At 37.7% G+C, this 19,757-nt stretch overlaps 1 protein-coding gene across 1 annotated transcript in view; it reads left to right on the forward strand.

The window, feature by feature from the left end:
- SOS2 (SOS Ras/Rho guanine nucleotide exchange factor 2) overlaps positions 1-19,757 on the forward strand; it is a 105,366-nt gene that overhangs the window by 41,666 nt on the left and 43,943 nt on the right. Inside the window, exon 8 of the mRNA XM_061157406.1 lies at positions 14,977-15,075. Within this exon, the coding sequence (XP_061013389.1) occupies positions 14,977-15,075 (99 nt within the window). The remainder of the gene's footprint in view (positions 1-14,976; positions 15,076-19,757) is intronic.

The following is a 19,757-nucleotide window of genomic DNA, read 5'->3' on the forward strand; positions in this document are numbered from 1 at the left end:
TCAGCTCCTGCTGTTCTGTTCCTTTGTGCTGTCCTTAGGAGACTTAATCCATACCCTTTGCTTTCATCTGTATGCTGGTGACTTCCTTATTTGTATTTTTAACCCATAACTTTCTTTTGAACACTGGATGTGTGTGTGTGTGTGTGTGTGTGTGTGTACACCTTCATATAACCAGCAACCTTTTGAACTAATTCACTTGAATATCCCACAAGGACTTCAAATATAAATAAATAAAACTGAACATGTTATCTTCTCCCTGCCTCCTTTACTGTGAATTCCCGTTATTATCATCTATTCCTCAAAAACTTGTCAATTTGGAATAAAAGTTACACTTAATTCTCAAAATTTACTTAATTGAAGAAATAATTTTTAAGTTAAATCTTAGATATTCATATAAACTATAAATTAAGCATTAGCTAAATGGAACAGTATGCTTATAATATCTTTGCATACTCATTAAAAGTACAATTGTTTCATCCTTATTTTATTAGTTATTCTTGCTACTGCTGCTGCTGCTAGGTCACTTCAGTCATGTCTGACTCTTTGCGACCCCATGAACTATATATAGCCCACCAGACTCCGTTCATGGTGTATTCTCCAGGCAGGAATACTGGAGTGGGTTGCCATGCCCTCCTCCAGGGGATCTTCCTGACCCAGGGATCGAACCCACGTCTCTTATGTCTCCTGCATTGGCAGACAGGTTCTTTACCACTAGTGTCATCTGGGAAGCACCCAGTAATTCTTACTATGAGATTTTAATGTTTCTGACCCAATTATTTAAGCTATTATTCCAGATATTCAGTGAAACTCAGAGTTAGATAACACCCTTTTTCAGGCCAGACTCACTTGTACTCTATTAATGTAAAACAAATTTTTCATTTGTATGATGAAAAAGTAATGCTTTATTAGAAAACACAATAAAACTTTAGAAGATGTAGGCACACTTTAAGAATATGAGCTTTGGAGTTAGAGCTTCTGGCTTTGAGTCAATTATCTTACCTTGAACAAATCACTTAATCTCTGAGAATCAGTTTACTTATTTGTAAAATGATAATGATAATGAACATCTCTATGGTTATGAAAATTAAACAGGAATACACTAAGCACATTTGGCACATATTAAACATGCAAACATTAGTGTATACTGTCTGTAGAGGCCTCCTTACACTATAAACATACATTGCATTAATATTTTAGAATACACTTTAGTAGCCATTTCAGTGCTAATTAACAATATAAATGACAATTTTATAGACTAAATTTAAAGTTTCATCTTGCTTTCAGTTAAAGCATTGTATATAAAATACATAAACCTATATCCAGCATAATCTATATCACTGTCTTAATTAGATGATAAAAGAAATTAATCTCTGCATATTCTGGTCAAAGTCTGTTGAACAAATTATAGTTTACTTCAGTTAACACTAGGTGAGAATTATGGGTGTGTTTACCTATGAGGATATATTTTAAAAACAGTATCTCGAACTCTTTCTTCACACTGTGTATTGCTTCTGTCTGTATTTACCTGATGAGGAGATATACCACTTTAAATAAATATATGACATTTGAAATCAACATGAGTGACTTTTAAATGCCTCATAAATTTTAGAAAATAATTTATTCTGCAGACTATTAGTTTTCAAAACCGGGATCTTCCTGCTGCTGCTGCTGATTTTCCAGGTGATACCAGGTGCAGGGAGCTTCCCTAGTGACTCAGCAGTAGAGAATCCACCTGCAATGCAGGAGATTCGAGTTTGGTCCCGGGGTCTGGAAGATCCTCTGGGGGAAGGAAATGGCAACCTACCCCAGTGTTTTTGCCTGGGAGATCCCACGAACAGAGGAGCCTGGCTGGCTGCAGTCCATGGAATTGCAAAAGAGTTGGACACAGCTTAGCAAAAACAACTTAGACCAAACAACAACAACTTAGCAGTACAGGTATCTTGAAGAGAATTAGTTTCTAATCTAACTTTGTGTTTTTGCATTCTCTTCCAATTTTTCCTACACATTACTTATTATCCTATGGAGTTTCCTATCATGCATTAATCCAAGGTATAAAAATCTCCAGGGTACCAATCATGAAAAAAAAAAAAGATTATTCCTGAGGAAGAGTTAATTGTTGTTGTTCAGTCACCAAGTTGTGTCCTATTCTTTGTGACCCCATGCACTGCAGTCTACCAGGCTTCCCTGTCCCTCACCATCTCCCAGAGTTTTCTCAAGTTCATCTCCAATGAATTGGTGATACCATCCAACCATCTCGTCCTCTGTTGCCCTCTTCTCCTTCTGCCTTCAACGTTTCCTAGCATCAGGGTCTTTCCCAGTGAGTCAGCTGTTTGTATCCGGTGGCCAGCTTCAGCATCAGTCCCTCCAAGGAGTATTCAGGGTTGATTTCCTTTAACATTAACTGGTTTGATCGCCTTACTTTCCATGGGACTCTCAGGAGTCTTCTCCAGCACCACGGCTTGAAAGCATCAGTTCTTCGGACCTCAGCCTTCTTTATTGTCCAGCTCTCCCATCTGTACATCTGTACCAGAAAGACTGTAGCCTTGACTATACAGATCTTTATTGGCAAAGTTGTCTTTGTTATCTAGCACTCTGTCTAGGTTTGTCATAGCTTTCCTGCCAAGAAGCAGTCGTCTTCTAATATCATGGCTGCAGTCACCATCTGCAGTGATTTTAGAGTGCAAGAAGAGGAAATCTGTCACTGCTTCTGCCTCTTTCCCTCCTATTTACCATAAGGTGATGGGACCACATGCCATCATCTTAGGTTTTTGAGTTTTAAGCCAGCTTTTTCACTCTCTTCTTTCACCCTCATCAAGAGGCTCTTTAGTTCCTTTTCACTTTCTGCCATTAGAGTAGTGTCACCTGCCATATCTGAGGTTGTTGATATTTCTCCCAGCAATCTTGATTCCAGAGCTTATAGCTCATTCAGCCCAGCATTTCACATGACACACTCTACATATAAGTTAAATAACAGGGTGAAATAAACAGCCTTGTCATACTCCTTCCTCAACCCTGAACCAGTCAGTTCTATACCGGGATCTAACTATTGCTTCTTGACCCACATACAGGTTTCTCAGGAAACAGATAAGATGGTCCGGTATTCCCATCTCTTTAAGAGTGTTTCACAGTTTGTTATGATCCATGCAGTCAAAGGCTTTATCATAGTTAATGAAACAGAGGTGGATGTTTTTCTGGAATTCCCTTGCTTTCTCTATGATTCAGCAAATGTTGGAAATTTGTACTCTAGTTCCTATGCCTTTCCTAAACCCACCTTGAACTTCTGAAAGTTCTTGGTTCATGTACTGCTGAAGCCTAGCTTGGAGGATTTTGAGCATAACCTTACTAGCATGGGAGATGAGTGCAATTGTCTGGTGGTTTGAGCATTCTTTAGTACTGCCCTTCTTTGGAATTGGGATAAGTATTGACCTTTTCCAGTCCTGTGGCCACTTCTGAGTTTTCAAAATTTGCTGACATATTGAATACAGCACTTTAATAGTATCATCTTCTAGGATTTTAAATAGCTCTGCTGGAATTCCATCACCGCCACTGGCTTTATTGGCAGCAGTGCTTCTTAAGGCCCATTTGACATCACACTCCAGAATGTTTGGCTCTAAGTGGAGAGACTACAGCATCATGGTTATCTGGGTGATAAAGATCTTTTTTGTATGGTTCTTCTGTGTATTCTTTCCATCTCTTTTTGATCTCTTTTGTTTCATTAAATCTTTATCATTTCTGTCCTCTACTGTGCCCATCTTTGGATAAAATGTTTAATATTTCCAACTTTCTTGAAGAGATCTCTTGTCTTACCCTTTCTGTTGTTTTCCTCTATTTCATTGCATTGTTCATTGAAGATGGCCTTCTTTTCTCTCCTTGCTGTTCTCTGGGACTCTGCATTTAGTTGAGTGTACCTTTCCCCTTTTCCCTTGCTTTGCACTTCTTTCTTCAGCTATTTGTAAAGCCTCCTCAGAAAACCACTTTGTGTTCTTGCATTTATTTTTCTTTGGTTTTGTTCGCTGCCTCCTGTGGAATATTAAGGACCTCTGTCCATAGTTGTTCAGGCATTCTGTTTACTAGATCTGATCAGTTCAGTTCAGTCACTCAGTTGTGTCCAACTCTTTGTGACACCATGAACTGCAGCACGCCAGGCCTCTCTGTTCATCACCAACTCCCAGAGCCTACTCAAACTCATGTCCATCACGTTAGTGATGCCACCCAACCACCTCATCCTCTGTCGTCCCCTTCTCGTCCTGCCTTCAATCTTTCCCAGCATCAGGTTCTTTCAAATGAGTCAGTTCTTTGCATCAGGTGGCCAAAGTGTTGGAGTTTCAGCTTCAGCATCAGTCATTCCAATGAATATTCAGGACTGATTTCCTTTAGGATTGACAGTTTGGATCTCCTTGCAGTCCAAGGGACTCTCAAGAGTCTTCTCCAACACCATAGTTCAAAAGCATCTATTCTTTAGCGCTCAACTTTCTTTATAGTCCAACTCTCACATTCATACATGACTACTGGAAAAATCATAGCTTTGACTAGACGGACCTTTGTTGGTAAAGTAATGTCTCTGCTTTCTAATATGCTGTCTAGGTTGGTCATGGCTTTTCTTCCAAGGAGCAAGTGTCTTTTAATTTCATGGCTGCAGTCACCATCTGCAGTGATTTTGGAGCCCCCCAAAAATAAAGTCTGTCACTGTTTCCATTGTTTCCCCGTCTGTTTGCCATGAAGTGATGGGATCAGATGCCATGATCTTAGTTTTCTGAATGCTGAATTTTAAGCCAACTTTTTCACTGTTCTCTTTCACTTTCATCAAGAGGCTCTTTAGTTCTTCACTTTCTGCCATAAGGGTGGTATCATCTGCATATCTGAGGTTACTGATATCTCTCCCGGCAATCTTGATTCCAGCTTGTGCTTCATCCAGCCTGGTATTTCGCATGATGTACTCTGCATATAAGTTAAATAAGCAGTGTGACAACATACAGCCTTGATGTACTGCTTTCCCAATTTGGAACCAGTCTGTTGTTCCATGTCCAGTTCTAACTGTTGCTTCTTGACTTGCATACAGATTTCTCAGGAGGCAGGTAAGATGGTCTGGTATTCCCATCTCTTTCAGAATTTTCCACAGTTTGTTGTGATCCAGTCAAAGGCTTTGGCATTGTCAATAAAGCAAAAGTATATGTTTTTCTGGAACTCTCTTGCTTTTTCAATGATCCAGCGGATGTTGGCAATTTGATCTCTGGTTCCTCTGCCTTTTCTAAATCCAGCTTGAACATCTGGAAGTTCACAGTTCACATACTGTTGAAGCCTGGCTTGGGGAATTTTGAGCATTACTTTGCTAGCGTGTGAGATGAGTACAATTGTGTGGTACAATTTGAACATTCTTTGACATTGCCTTTCTTTGGGATTGGAACGAAAACTGACCTTTTCCAGTCCTGTGGCCACTGCTGAGTTTTCCAAATTTGCTGGCATATTGAGTGCAGCACTTTCACAGCATCACCTTTTAGGGATTTGAAATAGCTCACCTGGAATTCCATCACCTCCACTAGCTTTGTTCGTAGCAATGCTCCGTAAGGCCCACTTGACTTTGCATTCCAGGATGTCTGGCTTTAGGTGAGTGATCACACCATCGTGGTTATCTGGGTCATGAAGATCTTTTTTGTATAGTTCTTCTGTGTATTCTTGCCACCTCTCCTTAATATCTTATGCTTCTGTTATGTGCATACCATTTCTGTCCTTTATTTATTTTTTTTTTTATTATTATTATTATTTTTTTCCAGTGGGTTTTGTCATACATTGATATGAATCAGCCATGGATTTACATGTATTCCCAATCCCGATCCCCCCTCCCACCTCCCTCTCCATCCGATTCCTCTGGGTCTTCCCAGTGCACCAGGCCGGAGCACTTGTCTCGTGCATCCCACCTGGGCTGGTGATCTGTTTCACCATAGATAGTATACATGCTGTTCTTTTGAAATATCCCACCCTCACATTCTCCCACAAAGTTCAAAAGTCTGTTCTGTATTTCTGTGTCTCTTTTTCTCTTCTGCATATAGGGTTATCGTTATCACCTTTCTAAATTCCATATACATGTGTCAGTATGCTGTAATGTTCTTTATCTTTCTGGCTTACTTCACTCTGTATAAGGGGTTCCAGCTTCATCCATCTCATTAGGACTGGTTCAAATGAATTCTTTTTAATGGCTGAGTAATATTCCATGGTGTATATGTACCACAGCTTCCTTATCCATTCATCTGCTGATGGGCATCTAGGTTGCTTCCATGTCCTGGCTATTATAAACAGTGCTGCGATGAACATTGGGGTGCACGTGTCTCTTTCAGATCAGGTTTCCTCAGTGTGTATGCCCAGAAGTGGGATTGCTGGGTCATATGGCAGTTCTATTTCCAGTTTTTTAAGAAATCTCCACACTGTTTTCCATAGTGGCTGTACTAGTTTGCATTCCCACCAAGAGTGTAAGAGGGTTCCCTTTTCTCCACACCCTCTCCAGCATTTATTGCTTGTAGACTTTTGGATAGCAGCCATCCTGACTGGCGTGTAATGGTACCTCATTGTGGTTTTGATTTGCATTTCTCTGATAATGAGTGATGTTGAGCATCTTTTCATGTGTTTGTTAGCCATCTGTATGTCTTCTTTGGAGAAATGTCTGTTTAGTTCTTTGGCCCATTTTTTGATTGGGTCATTTATTTTTCTGGAATTGAGCTGCAGGAGTTGCTTGTATATTTTTGAGATTAATCCTTTGTCTGTTTCTTCATTTGCTATTATTTTCTCCCAGTCTGAGGGCTGTCTTTTCACCTTACTTATAGTTTCCTTTGTAGTGCAAAAGCTTTTAAGTTTCATTAGGTCCCATTTGTTTAGTTTTGCTTTTATTTCCAATATTCTGGGAGGTGGGTCATAGAGGATCTTGCTTTGATTTATGTCGGAGAGTGTTTTGCCTATGTTCTCCTCTAGGAGTTTTATAGTTTCTGGTCTTACATTTAGATCTTTAATCCATTTTGAGTTTATTTTTGTGTATGGTGTTAGAAAGTGTTCTAGTTTCATTCTTTTACAAGTGGTTGACCAGTTTTCCCAGCACCACTTGTTAAAGAGGTTGTCTTTTTTCCATTGTATATCCTTGCCTCCTTTGTCAAAGATAAGGTGTCCATAGGTTCGTGGATTTATCTCTGGGCTTTCTATTCTGTTCCATTGATCTATATTTCTGTCTTTGTGCCAGTACCATACTGTCTTGATGACTGTGGCTTTGTAGTAGAGTCTGAAGTCAGGCAGGTTGATTTCTCCAGCTCCATTCTTCTTTCTCAAGATTACTTTGGCTATTCGAGGTTTTTTGTATTTCCATACAAATTGTGAAATTCTTTGGTCTAGTTCTGTGAAAAATACCGTTGGTAGCTTGATAGGGATTGCATTGAATCTATAGACTGCTTTGGGTAGAATAGCCATTTTGACAATATTAATTCTTCCAATCCATGAACACGGTATGTTTCTCCATCTGTTTGTGTCCTCTTTGATTTCTTTCATCAGTGTTTTATAGTTTTCTATGTATAGGTCCTTTGTTTCTTTAGGTAGATATACTCCTAAGTATTTTATTCTTTTTGTTGCAATGGTGAATGGTGTTGTTTCCTTTATTTCTCTGTCTGTTTTTTCATTGTTAGTATATAGGAATGCAAGGGATTTCTGTGTGTTAATTTTATATCCTGCAACTTTACTATATTCATTGATTAGCTCTAGTAATTTTCTGGTAGAGTCTTTAGGGTTTCCTATGTAGAGGATCATGTCATCTGCAAACAGTGAGAGTTTTACTTCTTCTTTTCCTATCTGGATTCCTTTTACTTCTTTTTCTGCTCTGATTGCTGTGGCCAGAACTTCCAACACTATGTTAAATAGTAGTGGTGAGAGTGGGCACCCTTGTCTTGTTCCTGATTTCAGGGGAAATGCCTTCAATTTTTCACCATTGAGGGTGATGCTTGCTGTGGGTTTGTCATATATAGCTTATATTATGTTGAGGTATGTTCCTTCTATTCCTGCTTTTTGGAGAGTTTTAATCATAAATGAGTGTTGAATTTTGTCAAAGGCTTTCTCTGCATCTATTGAGATAATCATATGGTTTTTATCTTTCAATTTGTTAATGTGGTGTATTACATTGATTGATTTGCAGATATTAAAGAATCCTTGCATTCCTGGGATAAAGCCCACTTGGTCATGGTGTTTGATTTTTTTAATATGTTGTTGGATTCTGTTTGCTAGAATTTTGTTAAGGATTTTTGCATCTATGTTCATCAGTGATATTGGCCTGTAGTTTTCTTTTTTTGTGGCATCTTTGTCTGGTTTTGGAATTAGGGTGATGGTGGCCTCATAGAATGAGTTTGGAAGCTTACCTTCTTCTGCAATTTTCTGGAAGAGTTTGAGTAAGATAGGTGTTAGCTCTTCTCTAAATTTTTAGTAGAATTCAGCTGTGAAGCCATCTGGTCCTGGGCTTTTGTTTGCTGGAAGATTTTTGATGACAGTTTCGATTTCCTTGCTTGTGATGGGTCTGTTAAGATATTCTATTTCTTCCTGGTTCAGTTTTGGAAAGTTATACTTTTCTAAGAATTTGTCCATTTCATCCAAGTTGTCCATTTTATTGGCATAGAGCTGCTGGTAGTAGTCTCTTATGATCCTTTGTATTTCAGTGTTGTCTGTTGTGATCTCTCCATTTTCATTTCTAATTTTGTTAATTTGGTTTTTCTCTCTTTGTTTCTTAATGAGTCTTGCTAATGGTTTGTCAATTTTGTTTATTTTTTCAAAAAACCAGCTTTTAGCTTTGTTGATTTTTGCTATGGTCTCTTTAGTTTCTTTTGCATTTATTTCTGCCCTGATTTTTAAGATTTCTTTCCTTCTGCTAACTCTGGGGTTCTTCATTTCTTCCTTCTCTAATTGCTTTAGGTGTAGAGTTAGGTTATTTAATTGGTTTTTTTCCTGTTTCTTAATGTAAGCCTGTAATGCTATGAACCTTCCCCTTAGCACTGCTTTTACAGTGTCCCATAGGTTTTGGGTTGTTGTGTTTTCATTTTCATTCATTTCTATACATATTTTGATTTCTTTTTTGATTTCTTCTATGATTTGTTGGTTATTCAGAAGCGTGTTATTTAGCCTCCATATGTTTGAAGTTTTAACAATTTTTTCCCTGTAATTGAGATCTAATCTTACTGCACTGTGGTCAGAAAAGATGACTGGAATGATTTCAATTTTTTTGAATTTTCCAAGACCAGATTTATGGCCCAGGATGTGATCTATTCTGGAGAATGTTCCGTGTGCACTTGAGAAAAAGGTGAAGTTGATTGTTTTGGGGTGAAATGTCCTATAGATATCAATTAGGTCTAGCTGGTCCATTGTGTCATTTAAGGTTTGTGTTTCCTTGTTAATTTTCTGTTTAGTTGATCTATCCATAGTTGTGAGTGGGGTATTAAAGTCTCCCACTATTATTGTGTTAGTATTAATTTCCTCTTTCATACTCGTTAGCGTTTGCCGTACATATTGCGGTGCTCCTATGTTGGGTGCATATATATTTATAATTGTTATATCTTCTTTTTTGATTGATCCTTTGATCATTATGTAGTGTCCTTCTTTGTCTCTTTTCAGTTCCTTTATTTGAAAGTCTATTTTATCTGATATGAGTATTGTGACTCCTGCTTTCTTTTGGTCTCCGTTTGCATGAAATATTTTTTTCCAGCCCTTCACTTTTAGTCTGTATGTGTCTCTTGTTTTGAGGTGGGTCTCTTGTAGACAGCATATATAGGGGTCTTGTTTTTGTATCCATTCAGCCAATCTTTGTCTTTTGGTTGGGGCGTTCAACCCATTTACATTTAGGGTAATTATTGATAGGTGTGGTCCCGTTGCCATTTACTTTGTTGCTTTGGGTTCACATTTATACAACCTTTCTGCATTTCCTGTCTAGAGAAGATCCTTTAGCATTTGTTGAAGAGCTGGTTTGGTGGTGCTGAATTCTCTCAGCTTTTGCTTATCTGTAAAGCTTTTGAATTCTCCTTCATATCTGAATGAGATCCTTGCTGGATACAGTAATCTAGGTTGTAGGTTATTCTCTTTCATTACTTTCAGTACGTCCTGCCATTCCCTTCTGGCCTGGAGGGTTTCTATTGATAGATCAGCTGTTATCCTTATGGGAATCCCTTTGTGTGTTATTTGTTGTTTTTCCCTTGCTGCTTTTAATATTTGTTCTTTGTGTTTGATCTTTGTTAATTTGATTAATATGTGTCTTGGGGTGTTTCGCCTTGGGTTTATCCTGTTTGGGACTCTCTGGGTTTCTTGGATTTGGGTGGCTATTTCCTTCCCCATTTTAGGGAAGTTTTCAGCTATTATCTCCTCGAGTATTTTCTCATGGCCTTTCTTTTTGTCTTCTTCTTCTGGAACTCCTATGATTCGAATGTTGGGGCATTTTACAGTGTCCCAGAGGTCCCTGAGGTTGTCCTCATTTCTTTTGATCCTTTTTTCTTTTTTCCTCTCTGCTTCATTTATTTCCACCATTTTATCTTCTACCTCACTTATCCTTTCTTCTGCCTCCATTATTCTACTCTTGGTTCCCTCCAAAGTGTTTTTGATCTCATTCATTGCATTATTCATTTGTAATTGACTCTTTTTTATTTCTTCTAGGTCTTTATTAAACAGTTCTTGAATCTTTTCAATCTTTGTCTCCAGGCTATTTATCTGTAACTCCATTTTGTTTTCAAGATTTTGGATCATTTTTATTATCATTATTCTAAATTCTTTTTCAGGTAGATTCCCTATCTCCTCCTCTTTTGTTTGACTTGGTGGGCATTTTTCATGTTCCTTTACCTTTACCAATACACTATTGGTAAAGGTATTTCTTTGCCTTTTCATCTTGTTTAGATTGCTGTATCTGGAGTGGGCTTTCTGTATTCTGGAGGTCTGTGGTTCCTTTTTGTTGTGGAGGATTAACCCAATGGGTGGGGTTAGACGATTGGCTTGTCGAGATTTCCTGGTTAGGGAAGCTTGCGTCAGTGTTCTGGTGCGTGGAGCTTGATTTCTTCTCTTTGGAGAGCAATGGAGTGCCCAGTAATGAGTTTTGAGATGGGTCTATGTGTTAGGTGTGACCTTGGGCAGCCTGTATGTTGATGTTCAGGGCTATGTTCCTGCGTTGCTGGAGAATTTGCGTGGTATGTCTTGCTCTAAAACTTATTGGCTCTTGTGTGGTGGTTGGTTTCAGTGTAGGTATGGAGGCTTTTGGACAGTCACTTATTACTTAAAGTTCCTTGTAGTCAGGAGTTTTCTGGTGTTCTCAGGTTTTGGGCTTAAGTCTCCTGCCTCTGGAGTTCAGTTTTATTCTTCCTGTAGTCTCAGGACTTCTCCAACTATACAGCCCTGATAAGAAAACTTCTAGGTTAATGGCTAAAAGATTCTCCCCCGTTAGGGACACCCAGAGAGGTTCACAGAGTCACATGAAGAAGAGGAGAGGGAGGAGGGAGATAGAGATGAACAGGAGGAGAAAAAGGGGGACTCAAGAGGAGAGAGACAGATCTACGCAGCTGTCTGTTCCCAGAGTGTTCTCCGTAGCCCAGTCACCTACAAAGATTCACAGAATTGGATTGGGAAGAGAAGGGGAAAGGAGGAAATAGAGGTGTTCTGAGGTAGAAAACAGAGAGTCAAGATTGGGAGAGAATAATCTTCGGTTTAAAAATAGGGCTTCTCTTCTTTTTTTTTTTTTTTGTAAGGTTATAGTGTATTGGAAATGAAAATTAAGGAGTAGTAGAGGAGTACTAGAGGACTTTAAAAGAAATGAAAGAAAAAGAAAAATAGAAAATAGAAGAGAAAAAGGAAAGAAAAAGAAAGAAAAAGAAAAAAAAGAAAAAAAAAAAAAGAAAAAAAAATTTTTTTTTTCCCCCTAATTAAAAAATCGTAAAAGTCTATGGAAATGAAAGTTAAGGAGTAATGGGGGAGTAATAGGGGATTTTAAAGGAAAATAAAAGAGAAAAAATAAAAAAAAAAAAATAAAAAAAAAAAGAGAGAAAAAAGTAAAATTATATCTAGGAGTTTCTCTGGAGCTGTTGCGGTCAGTGTGGGTTCGGCTCAGTTTCAGATAGCTCCTCGTTCCAGCTTACGCTTCTCAATATCTACAGGCTCCTCCGGTGTAGTCAATGTTTCCTAGAGGGATTTTAATCTGTTGCACCAGTCCCTTCTGAAGCGGTTCCCTTTGTTTATTTGGCTTCTGTTTGCCGGTCTCTTCAGAGCCTCATTTCCGCCCTGACACAGGCGGGCGGAGGTGGACTCTTATTCAGGTAGCTAGTTCCGTCGCTCCGCGGGGACGGGCTGGCGCTGCTGGGAGGGGCTGTCGCTGTGGTGACGGGCTGGCGCCGCGGGATGGGCTGGCGCTGCCGGGAGGGGCCGACCCTGCCCTCTCCGTCTGCGCCGCTCAGGCTCCCGGCTGTTCTATATGGAGCGCGCCCCGCGCTGCGCGAGGTTCCAGCCCTCGGGTGTTCCACAAAAGCGCGGAAGGAAAAGCTGCGCCTGCTCTCTGTGCCTTCCCCGTCAGAGCGGTCCAGGCAGCCAGGGGCTTGGTGGGCGCACTCTCCCCAGGTGTGGCGCACCCCCTCCCCTCCGCGGACCCAGTCTCAGTTTCCGCTGGCGCCAGTCGGGTGCGCGCGCCTTCTGCCCTCCGCGTCCGCGTCCCCAGCCCCAGTCCCCGCCCGCGCCGGTCGGGTGCCTGCGCCCTGTGTCTCGCCGCGACCTTCCCCTCCCCGCTGCCTCCTGCCTCCGGCGGGGCTGGGCCGGTCCGCAGCCTGCGAGCTCCTCTCTGGACCCTCTCGGTCTCTTTGTTCTGCGAACGGCCGGCAGTGTGTTCGGGCCGGTTAATTTACTCTCTCTCTTTTGGTCTCCCACAGTTCAAGTTGGCAACTCACAGAAGCTCCCTCCGATTGTCCTCAGGGCACTCAGGCCCGGACCCTACCCCAAGCAATGCCGCCTAAGAGCTCCCGGGACGGATCTCCGTCCTTAGCTCTTTTGTCTCACTTTTTATCTTTTATATTTTGTCCTACCTCCTTTCGAAGACAATGGGCTGCTTTTCTGGGCGCCTGATGACCTCAGCTAGCGATCAGAAGTTGTTTTGCGAAGTTTGCTCTGCGTTCAGTTATTCTTTTGATGAATTTGTAGGAGAGAAAGTGGTCTCCCCGTCCTACTCCTCCGCCATCTTGGCTCCTCCCCCATTTCTGTCCTTTATTGTGCCCATCTTTGCATGAAATGTTCCCTTGATATCTAGATCTAATACCATGAATCTCTTCATCACCTCCCATGTAAATTCATAGAGAATTTTATTTAAGTCATACTTGACTGGGCTAGTGGTTTTCTTTGCTTTCTTTAGTTTAAGCCTGAATTTTTGCTATGAGGAGCTGATGATCTGAGCCATAGTCAGCTTCCGGTCTTGTTTTTGCTGACTGTATACAGCTTTTCCATCTTTGGCTACACTGTACTCAGTTGATTTCAGTGTTGACCATTTGGTGATGTCCATGTGTAAAGCGATCTCTTGTGTTGTTGAAAAACGGTGTTTGCTATGACCAGTGAGTTCTCTTGGCAGAAATCTGTTAGCCTTTCTGCCTTGCTTCATTTTGTACTCCAAGGCCAAACTTGCCTGTTACTCCAGGTATCTCTTGACTTCTTGCTTTTGCACTCCAACCCCTTATGATGAAAAGGACATCTGTTTTTTGTGTTAGTTCTAGGAGGTCTTCTAGGTCTTCTGATCACCTTCAGCTTCAGTTTTGGTGGCTGGGGCATAGACTTGAATTACTGGGATGTTGAATGGTTTGCCTTGGAAACAAACTGAGATCATTCTGTTGTTTTTAAGGTTGCAGCCAAGAACTACCTTTTGGACTCTTTTGTTGACTGTGATGGCCATTCCATTTCTTCTAAGGGATTCTTGCCCATAGTAGTAGATACAATGGTCATCTGAATTAAATTCACCCATTCCCATCCATTTTAGTTCACTGATTCCATTATGATAAAGGAGAGGGGAGCCTTATAAAGTTCTCATACTTGAACATGCTATGTTAGAAGCAGTTATAGTTTCTTTCAGGTGCTTCCTATACTTAAGACAGTGATATTAACTTGTATATTTCAACTTAAGAGTGAAGTCAGGCCTGTTATGGAAATTTAGTCTGATCTGGCTGTTTGTTTTGGCAGTGAAGATTGGCTGTATCAATTAAGTTATATGACAGCATTTTTCTTAAGTTAAATGAGCTAAATCTGAAATTTATTTATAGATCATTGTTTGGTGAAATAGGTTTAAATCACATCTGTAATGTACCACATCCCCCCAAACAAATTCTTTGTAACTACTTAAACTTAAAACATTTTGAGTAAAAGTGACATAAAAAACCGTGAGAAGATGTATAGCTTTTCAGCATTCCTTTATGGTATGTGGAACCCAAAACTTTTGGAAAAAAAGCTGAGAAGTCTATTGTTAACGTTATATTAGTCATGAAAGATGAAATGTATATATTTAATTATCTGATAAAGAAGGAACAAACTTGATTTATAGCACTTCGATTTCAATATAGAATGCTTTCAATATAGTTTTGATACATCTCTATCTTGTTTTTTTTTTAAGTCATGCTCAAAACACAAATGAGGTTAGACTAGAAACTAGTTCCATTAAAGACATTAAAGATATCTATACCCTTATGTTGCTGTTGTTTCATCTACGTTGTTATTATTGTTGTTTAGTATAAGTTGTTATTGTTGTTGCTGAGTTGTGTGCAGCTGCTGGGATCCTAGCAGCTTGTGGGATCTTACTTCTCCCACCAGAGATTGAAACCAAGGCTCCAGCAGTTAAAGTGGCGAGTCCTGACCACTGGACCGCCAGAGAGTTCCCTGTATCTTATATTCTTAAAAATTGCTTCTGTTAGCTACTGCTGTTTACATAACCTTTATATCAGAGATATACTATTTTGTCTTTTCACTTTGCAGTCCATTGCTGATGGTTTTAAAGAGGCAGTTCGTTATGTCCTTCCACGCCTTATGCTGGTGCCAGTATATCATTGTTGGCACTATTTTGAATTATTAAAGGTAAGATAAAAGTTTTCTGAACAAAAAGAAGTACTTAGATTTATGAGACTGAAAAACTTTTTATCTGATGTTAGTTTTAATAGTTTTTATTCATAAAAAGAAAGTATCTTAAATGTCTTACTACTTCCCATGGACCATAGAGAAATGCCTTTATTTTTTATATTCATATAATTTCCAAGTTGTAGATAGGGGAAAATGTATCTTTATCTATCACTTGATAATATAAATTCTCAAAATAATAACATTAAAAAGTTGACTTTTTAAAAATTAATTTTTGGAGACACACACAGCAACAGTGGTTTAACTTCATATTTTATAAAGGTAATTAATAACTTTTATGTATAACATTGTTCTAAACTTCTGCCATATATAACTTGTCAAGAAAAGCATGTTTAAAGTTGATACCTTTTGCCCATGCAATGTAGTAGGTAGAACCCAAGTAATAAATTAAAAATTAGAATTGTGATAAAACTTGAACTCGTTTTTAAATATCAGTACGCATAAAAATATACTGAATTTCTAAGGGTCTAATATGTAGTATAAACTTTATTATGATGTATACTTAGAGAAAAGTGTAAACATGCTTTATAATGAATAAATGTAATGTATAAGCACACCAGGTAAGTCACTGCTCGGACTTTAATGGCAGTTACTTTTTTGCTTTTCTTTACAGTTAAACCACCTATGTATATATCAGTAAAAATATATGTAGCCTGTTTCTGAGCTTTTTATCAATTAGATCAAATTATTATAGTATTTTGTGTCTTTTATCTTCTCTCAAAGTTACATTGATATTTGTAAGATTCGTTGATCCCATGGACAGCAGAGTCTGATGGGCTGCAGTTCATGGGGTCACAGAGAGTTGTACATGACTGAGTGACTAACACACAACATAAGATTCACTGATGTTATTTTATGTTTTTCTAATTTAATTTTCTTCCATTTTTTGAATAAACCATGATTTATTTACTGTTCTCTGGCTGAACAACAGTTTTTTTGGTATTATTGATAACACTTCTATGGATATTCTTTTTTCTGTCTCTTGGTATACATGTGCATGTGTTTTGTTTCTCTATAGTATGTACTCAGGGTTAGAATTGCTTGGTCAAATTTAATAGATGAGGTCAAGCAGTTTTCCAAAGTGGAAAGTTTTCCAAAGTTACACAGTTTATACTCCTACCAGAATGCATGATGTCTCTCTTTATGCATTTTTCATATTTAAGATTTTCTATTATATGATCTATTTATAATGGTAACTAATGTTTTTATTTTATATTTTCTGGATTATTAATGTGCTTGTACATGTTGATTGGCCGTTTGAATAACTTTTTATAGGATCGTTCAAGTCTTTGCCATTGTAAATATCTTCTGTGCCTTGTCTTTGCAGTTTTTCTTATTGTTGTGCATCAACTAAAACTGAATATATTCCATATTTCTAAGAGTTTAGTTTCACTGATGAGATCATGTGTGGTTTCCCTTTATTATTCATTCTTTAAAGCCTTAAACCCTACTATATAGACATTATATCTCTGTGTATATAGAGTATACTATCTTTGTCTATATATAGACAGTCTATCTATACCCAGTTGTTGGTTTAGACAGCCTGTTCTAACTTTTCCACCTGACTCATTAGTAATATTTAAAGTAAAAGCCAGAATAACTGTACTTCGTAGACATCTAGGCAAAGAAATCTTTAGATGGTTTCTAATGAATATCTTGGCTTCCCTGGTAGCTCAGTGGTAAAGAACCCACCTGCCAAGGCAGGAGATGCAGGTTTGATCCCTTCATGAGGAAGATTCCCCTGGAGAAGGAAATGACAACCCACCCCAGTATTCTTGCCTAGGAAATTCCATGGACAGTGGATCCTGGTGGGCTACAGTCCATAGGGTTGCAAAAGCCAGACAGGACTTAGCGACTAAACAGTGACAACAATGAATATCTACCTACCTCAAGAATTCTTTTTTTATGGAGTCTTACTACCCATAATGTGTGATACTGGAGCTCGCTAGTTTTTGTACACAAATAGATGAGCGCCTTGATTTTGTGTATCTCCATGGAGACTGATGGATCCATAAAGAACTCATAGAAAGGATTGTAGGCTTCCCATGAATAATATATTAGCAGCCACAGATGTATATTTAGATTCCTAAAAGTTTTTAGAGAATGTTCATGTCTAATTGGAAGTCCCATCATTAGTTTTATAGTTGCCTTCTAGTATTTGCCAACATTTAAAAATCCCAACTTAAAAATAAATAAATAAATAAATACATAAAAATCCCAACTTAACTATAATAGAAGCTTACTTTTTCCCACCTGTCTAGATGATTGGTTTTAAAATCTCTGAGGTCTGAATATGAAATCAGACATTGACTATAATGGCCTCATTCATCCTAATGCCACAGCTACTTTTACTACCAACTAATTACTGAACTCCAAGTATTTTTAGCCATTGTGATTGGGACTAGTAGTTGATCAGTTAATTGACAATGAACTGAAGAATCATAAATCATTTTAATTATCAATCATAATCATTTTATTAAACACAAAACCCCTAGGAATGAACATTTGTATATATTTATATGCTAATCTGTTGACATAGGGTAAAACCTTTTCTTTGAGTATGAATCTTGCTTAAGTCACAAAAAGTATCTCTATGATTTCTATTTTCTATTTCTTTTAAATGGTACATAACCTTGAAGATCCTTATAAAGCAATTTGATTGCAGAAATCTAAATTTTTATAATTTTTACAAATCTTCTATGATTGTCTTCCCTATATCTTTTAAAAAAGACTTGCCTTTAAAGTTATTAGATTTGAGTTTTCATATAAGTATTTTTATAGTCATATTTCTTTAGCTTATATAGTTATTGAATTACGTAATTACAACATAAGCATAGCTGTCATTCATATTTGGAAACATTTACTACTGGTTCCTGGTAAGTATATGACTCAATTAGTGGGATCAGAAGGGCCTAGGTATTCCAGAAAGTGACCCATTCATTTATAGCATTATTGTCCTGTGGGAATCAGTCTGTATGTTATACAGTGGGAATGATCCATAGTAGGAAATACATTTAACATCATGATAATGCTATACGAACACACACACACACACACACACACACACACACACACACACACACACAAAGCAAAAAGGTTTTTGAAATGCTACTCAGCATTTCATGCAATACATTCACACCCTATATTCTGTTATATTCTGTTCTGGTTTTTTTTTTTAAAAGGATGCATTCATTTCATAATTCAGTAGATTATGACATATATTTTGAAGAACCAAAATAAGGACTAATTCTAGACATAAGCAAAGAGAATTATCACATGATCAGATAAGAAACTACTTTTTACTATTATATATGTTCTGACTGTGATACTGTTCCTTTTAATAATATTTTACTATTTTTTAATTGTGGTCAAACATGAAATTTACCATCTTAACCATTTTAAGCATATAGTTCAGTAGTGTTAAGTATATACACCCAGTGTTGTTGGGCACTTGGATTGCTTCTACTTTTTGGCTATTATGAATAATACTGCCGTGAACAAATATGTCATCAAGACTATTTTCAATTCTTTGGATATATAGCCAGAAGTGAAATTGCTGCATCGTAGGGTAATTCTGTTTTTAATTTTTTGAGGAAGCACTGTATGATATTCCATAGTAACTTTATACTATTCTGCATTTCCACCAATAGCACACACTCGTTACAGTTTCTCCACTTCCTTGCCAGCACTTCTTATTTTTTATATTTTTATTTTTTGATAATAGCCTTCCCAATGGATGTGAGATGGTATCTCATGGTTTTGACTTGTATTTCCCTATTTGTGACAGTGAGCATCCTTTTATTTGATTTTTGACCATTTATATATCTTCTTTGGAGAAATGTCTATTCAAGTCCTTTGCCCACTTTTTATTTGGGTTATTTGTAAATATTTTTGTAGTGGTTTTATAGGAGTTCTTTATATATTCTGAATATTAATATTAAACCTTTTTGGATGTGTCATTTGCAAATACTGTCTCCCATTCTGGTGATTGTCTTTTTGTGATACTGTTTGAGCTCAAGCACTCATCCAAAAGAAATTTCATTTCATATTGAGCTTACTTTGGGAGGAGACCCATAGGAAAGAAGGCTCGACTAGTGTAACTTAAGGCTGTCATGTTCCTTTGGGAATAAAAAACACTGTTCTGCAGCAGTTTTAGGCCAGTTTTAATTTGAAATATTTGCCTTGGTCATGTACCAAGGGAGATTTATTTATGGACATAATGTTTAAATATTATTTGAGTTTTACTTCCCAGAGTCAGAATTTATGATGAGCAAGACAGAAAGACAACTACATAATGAGAAATTATAGGATATCATATATAGTTTTCCTAAAATTATTTTACACTTGTAAAATAGTATTATTTTGTTGTTGGATTATTATTATTTCTAGCAATACTTTAAAGTTCATGTTATAGGTAATATGATTTTTTTTGTTGTTGTTCTTTTCCAATTTAAGCCCCTCTGGAGTTAATCATAAACTACTTTCATTTTCTTTATTTTTCTCAGATAAATTTTAGATTTTTTTCCCTTTAATATATATTCCAACCCTTATATAAGAGGAAACAGAAATCACAAATTAATTTCCTGATTTGTAAGCATCTTTATAATATACTTCTTATATTC

Source organism: Dama dama, chromosome 12 (genome assembly GCF_033118175.1).
Source record: "Dama dama isolate Ldn47 chromosome 12, ASM3311817v1, whole genome shotgun sequence".
Lineage (NCBI taxonomy): Eukaryota > Metazoa > Chordata > Mammalia > Artiodactyla > Cervidae > Dama > Dama dama.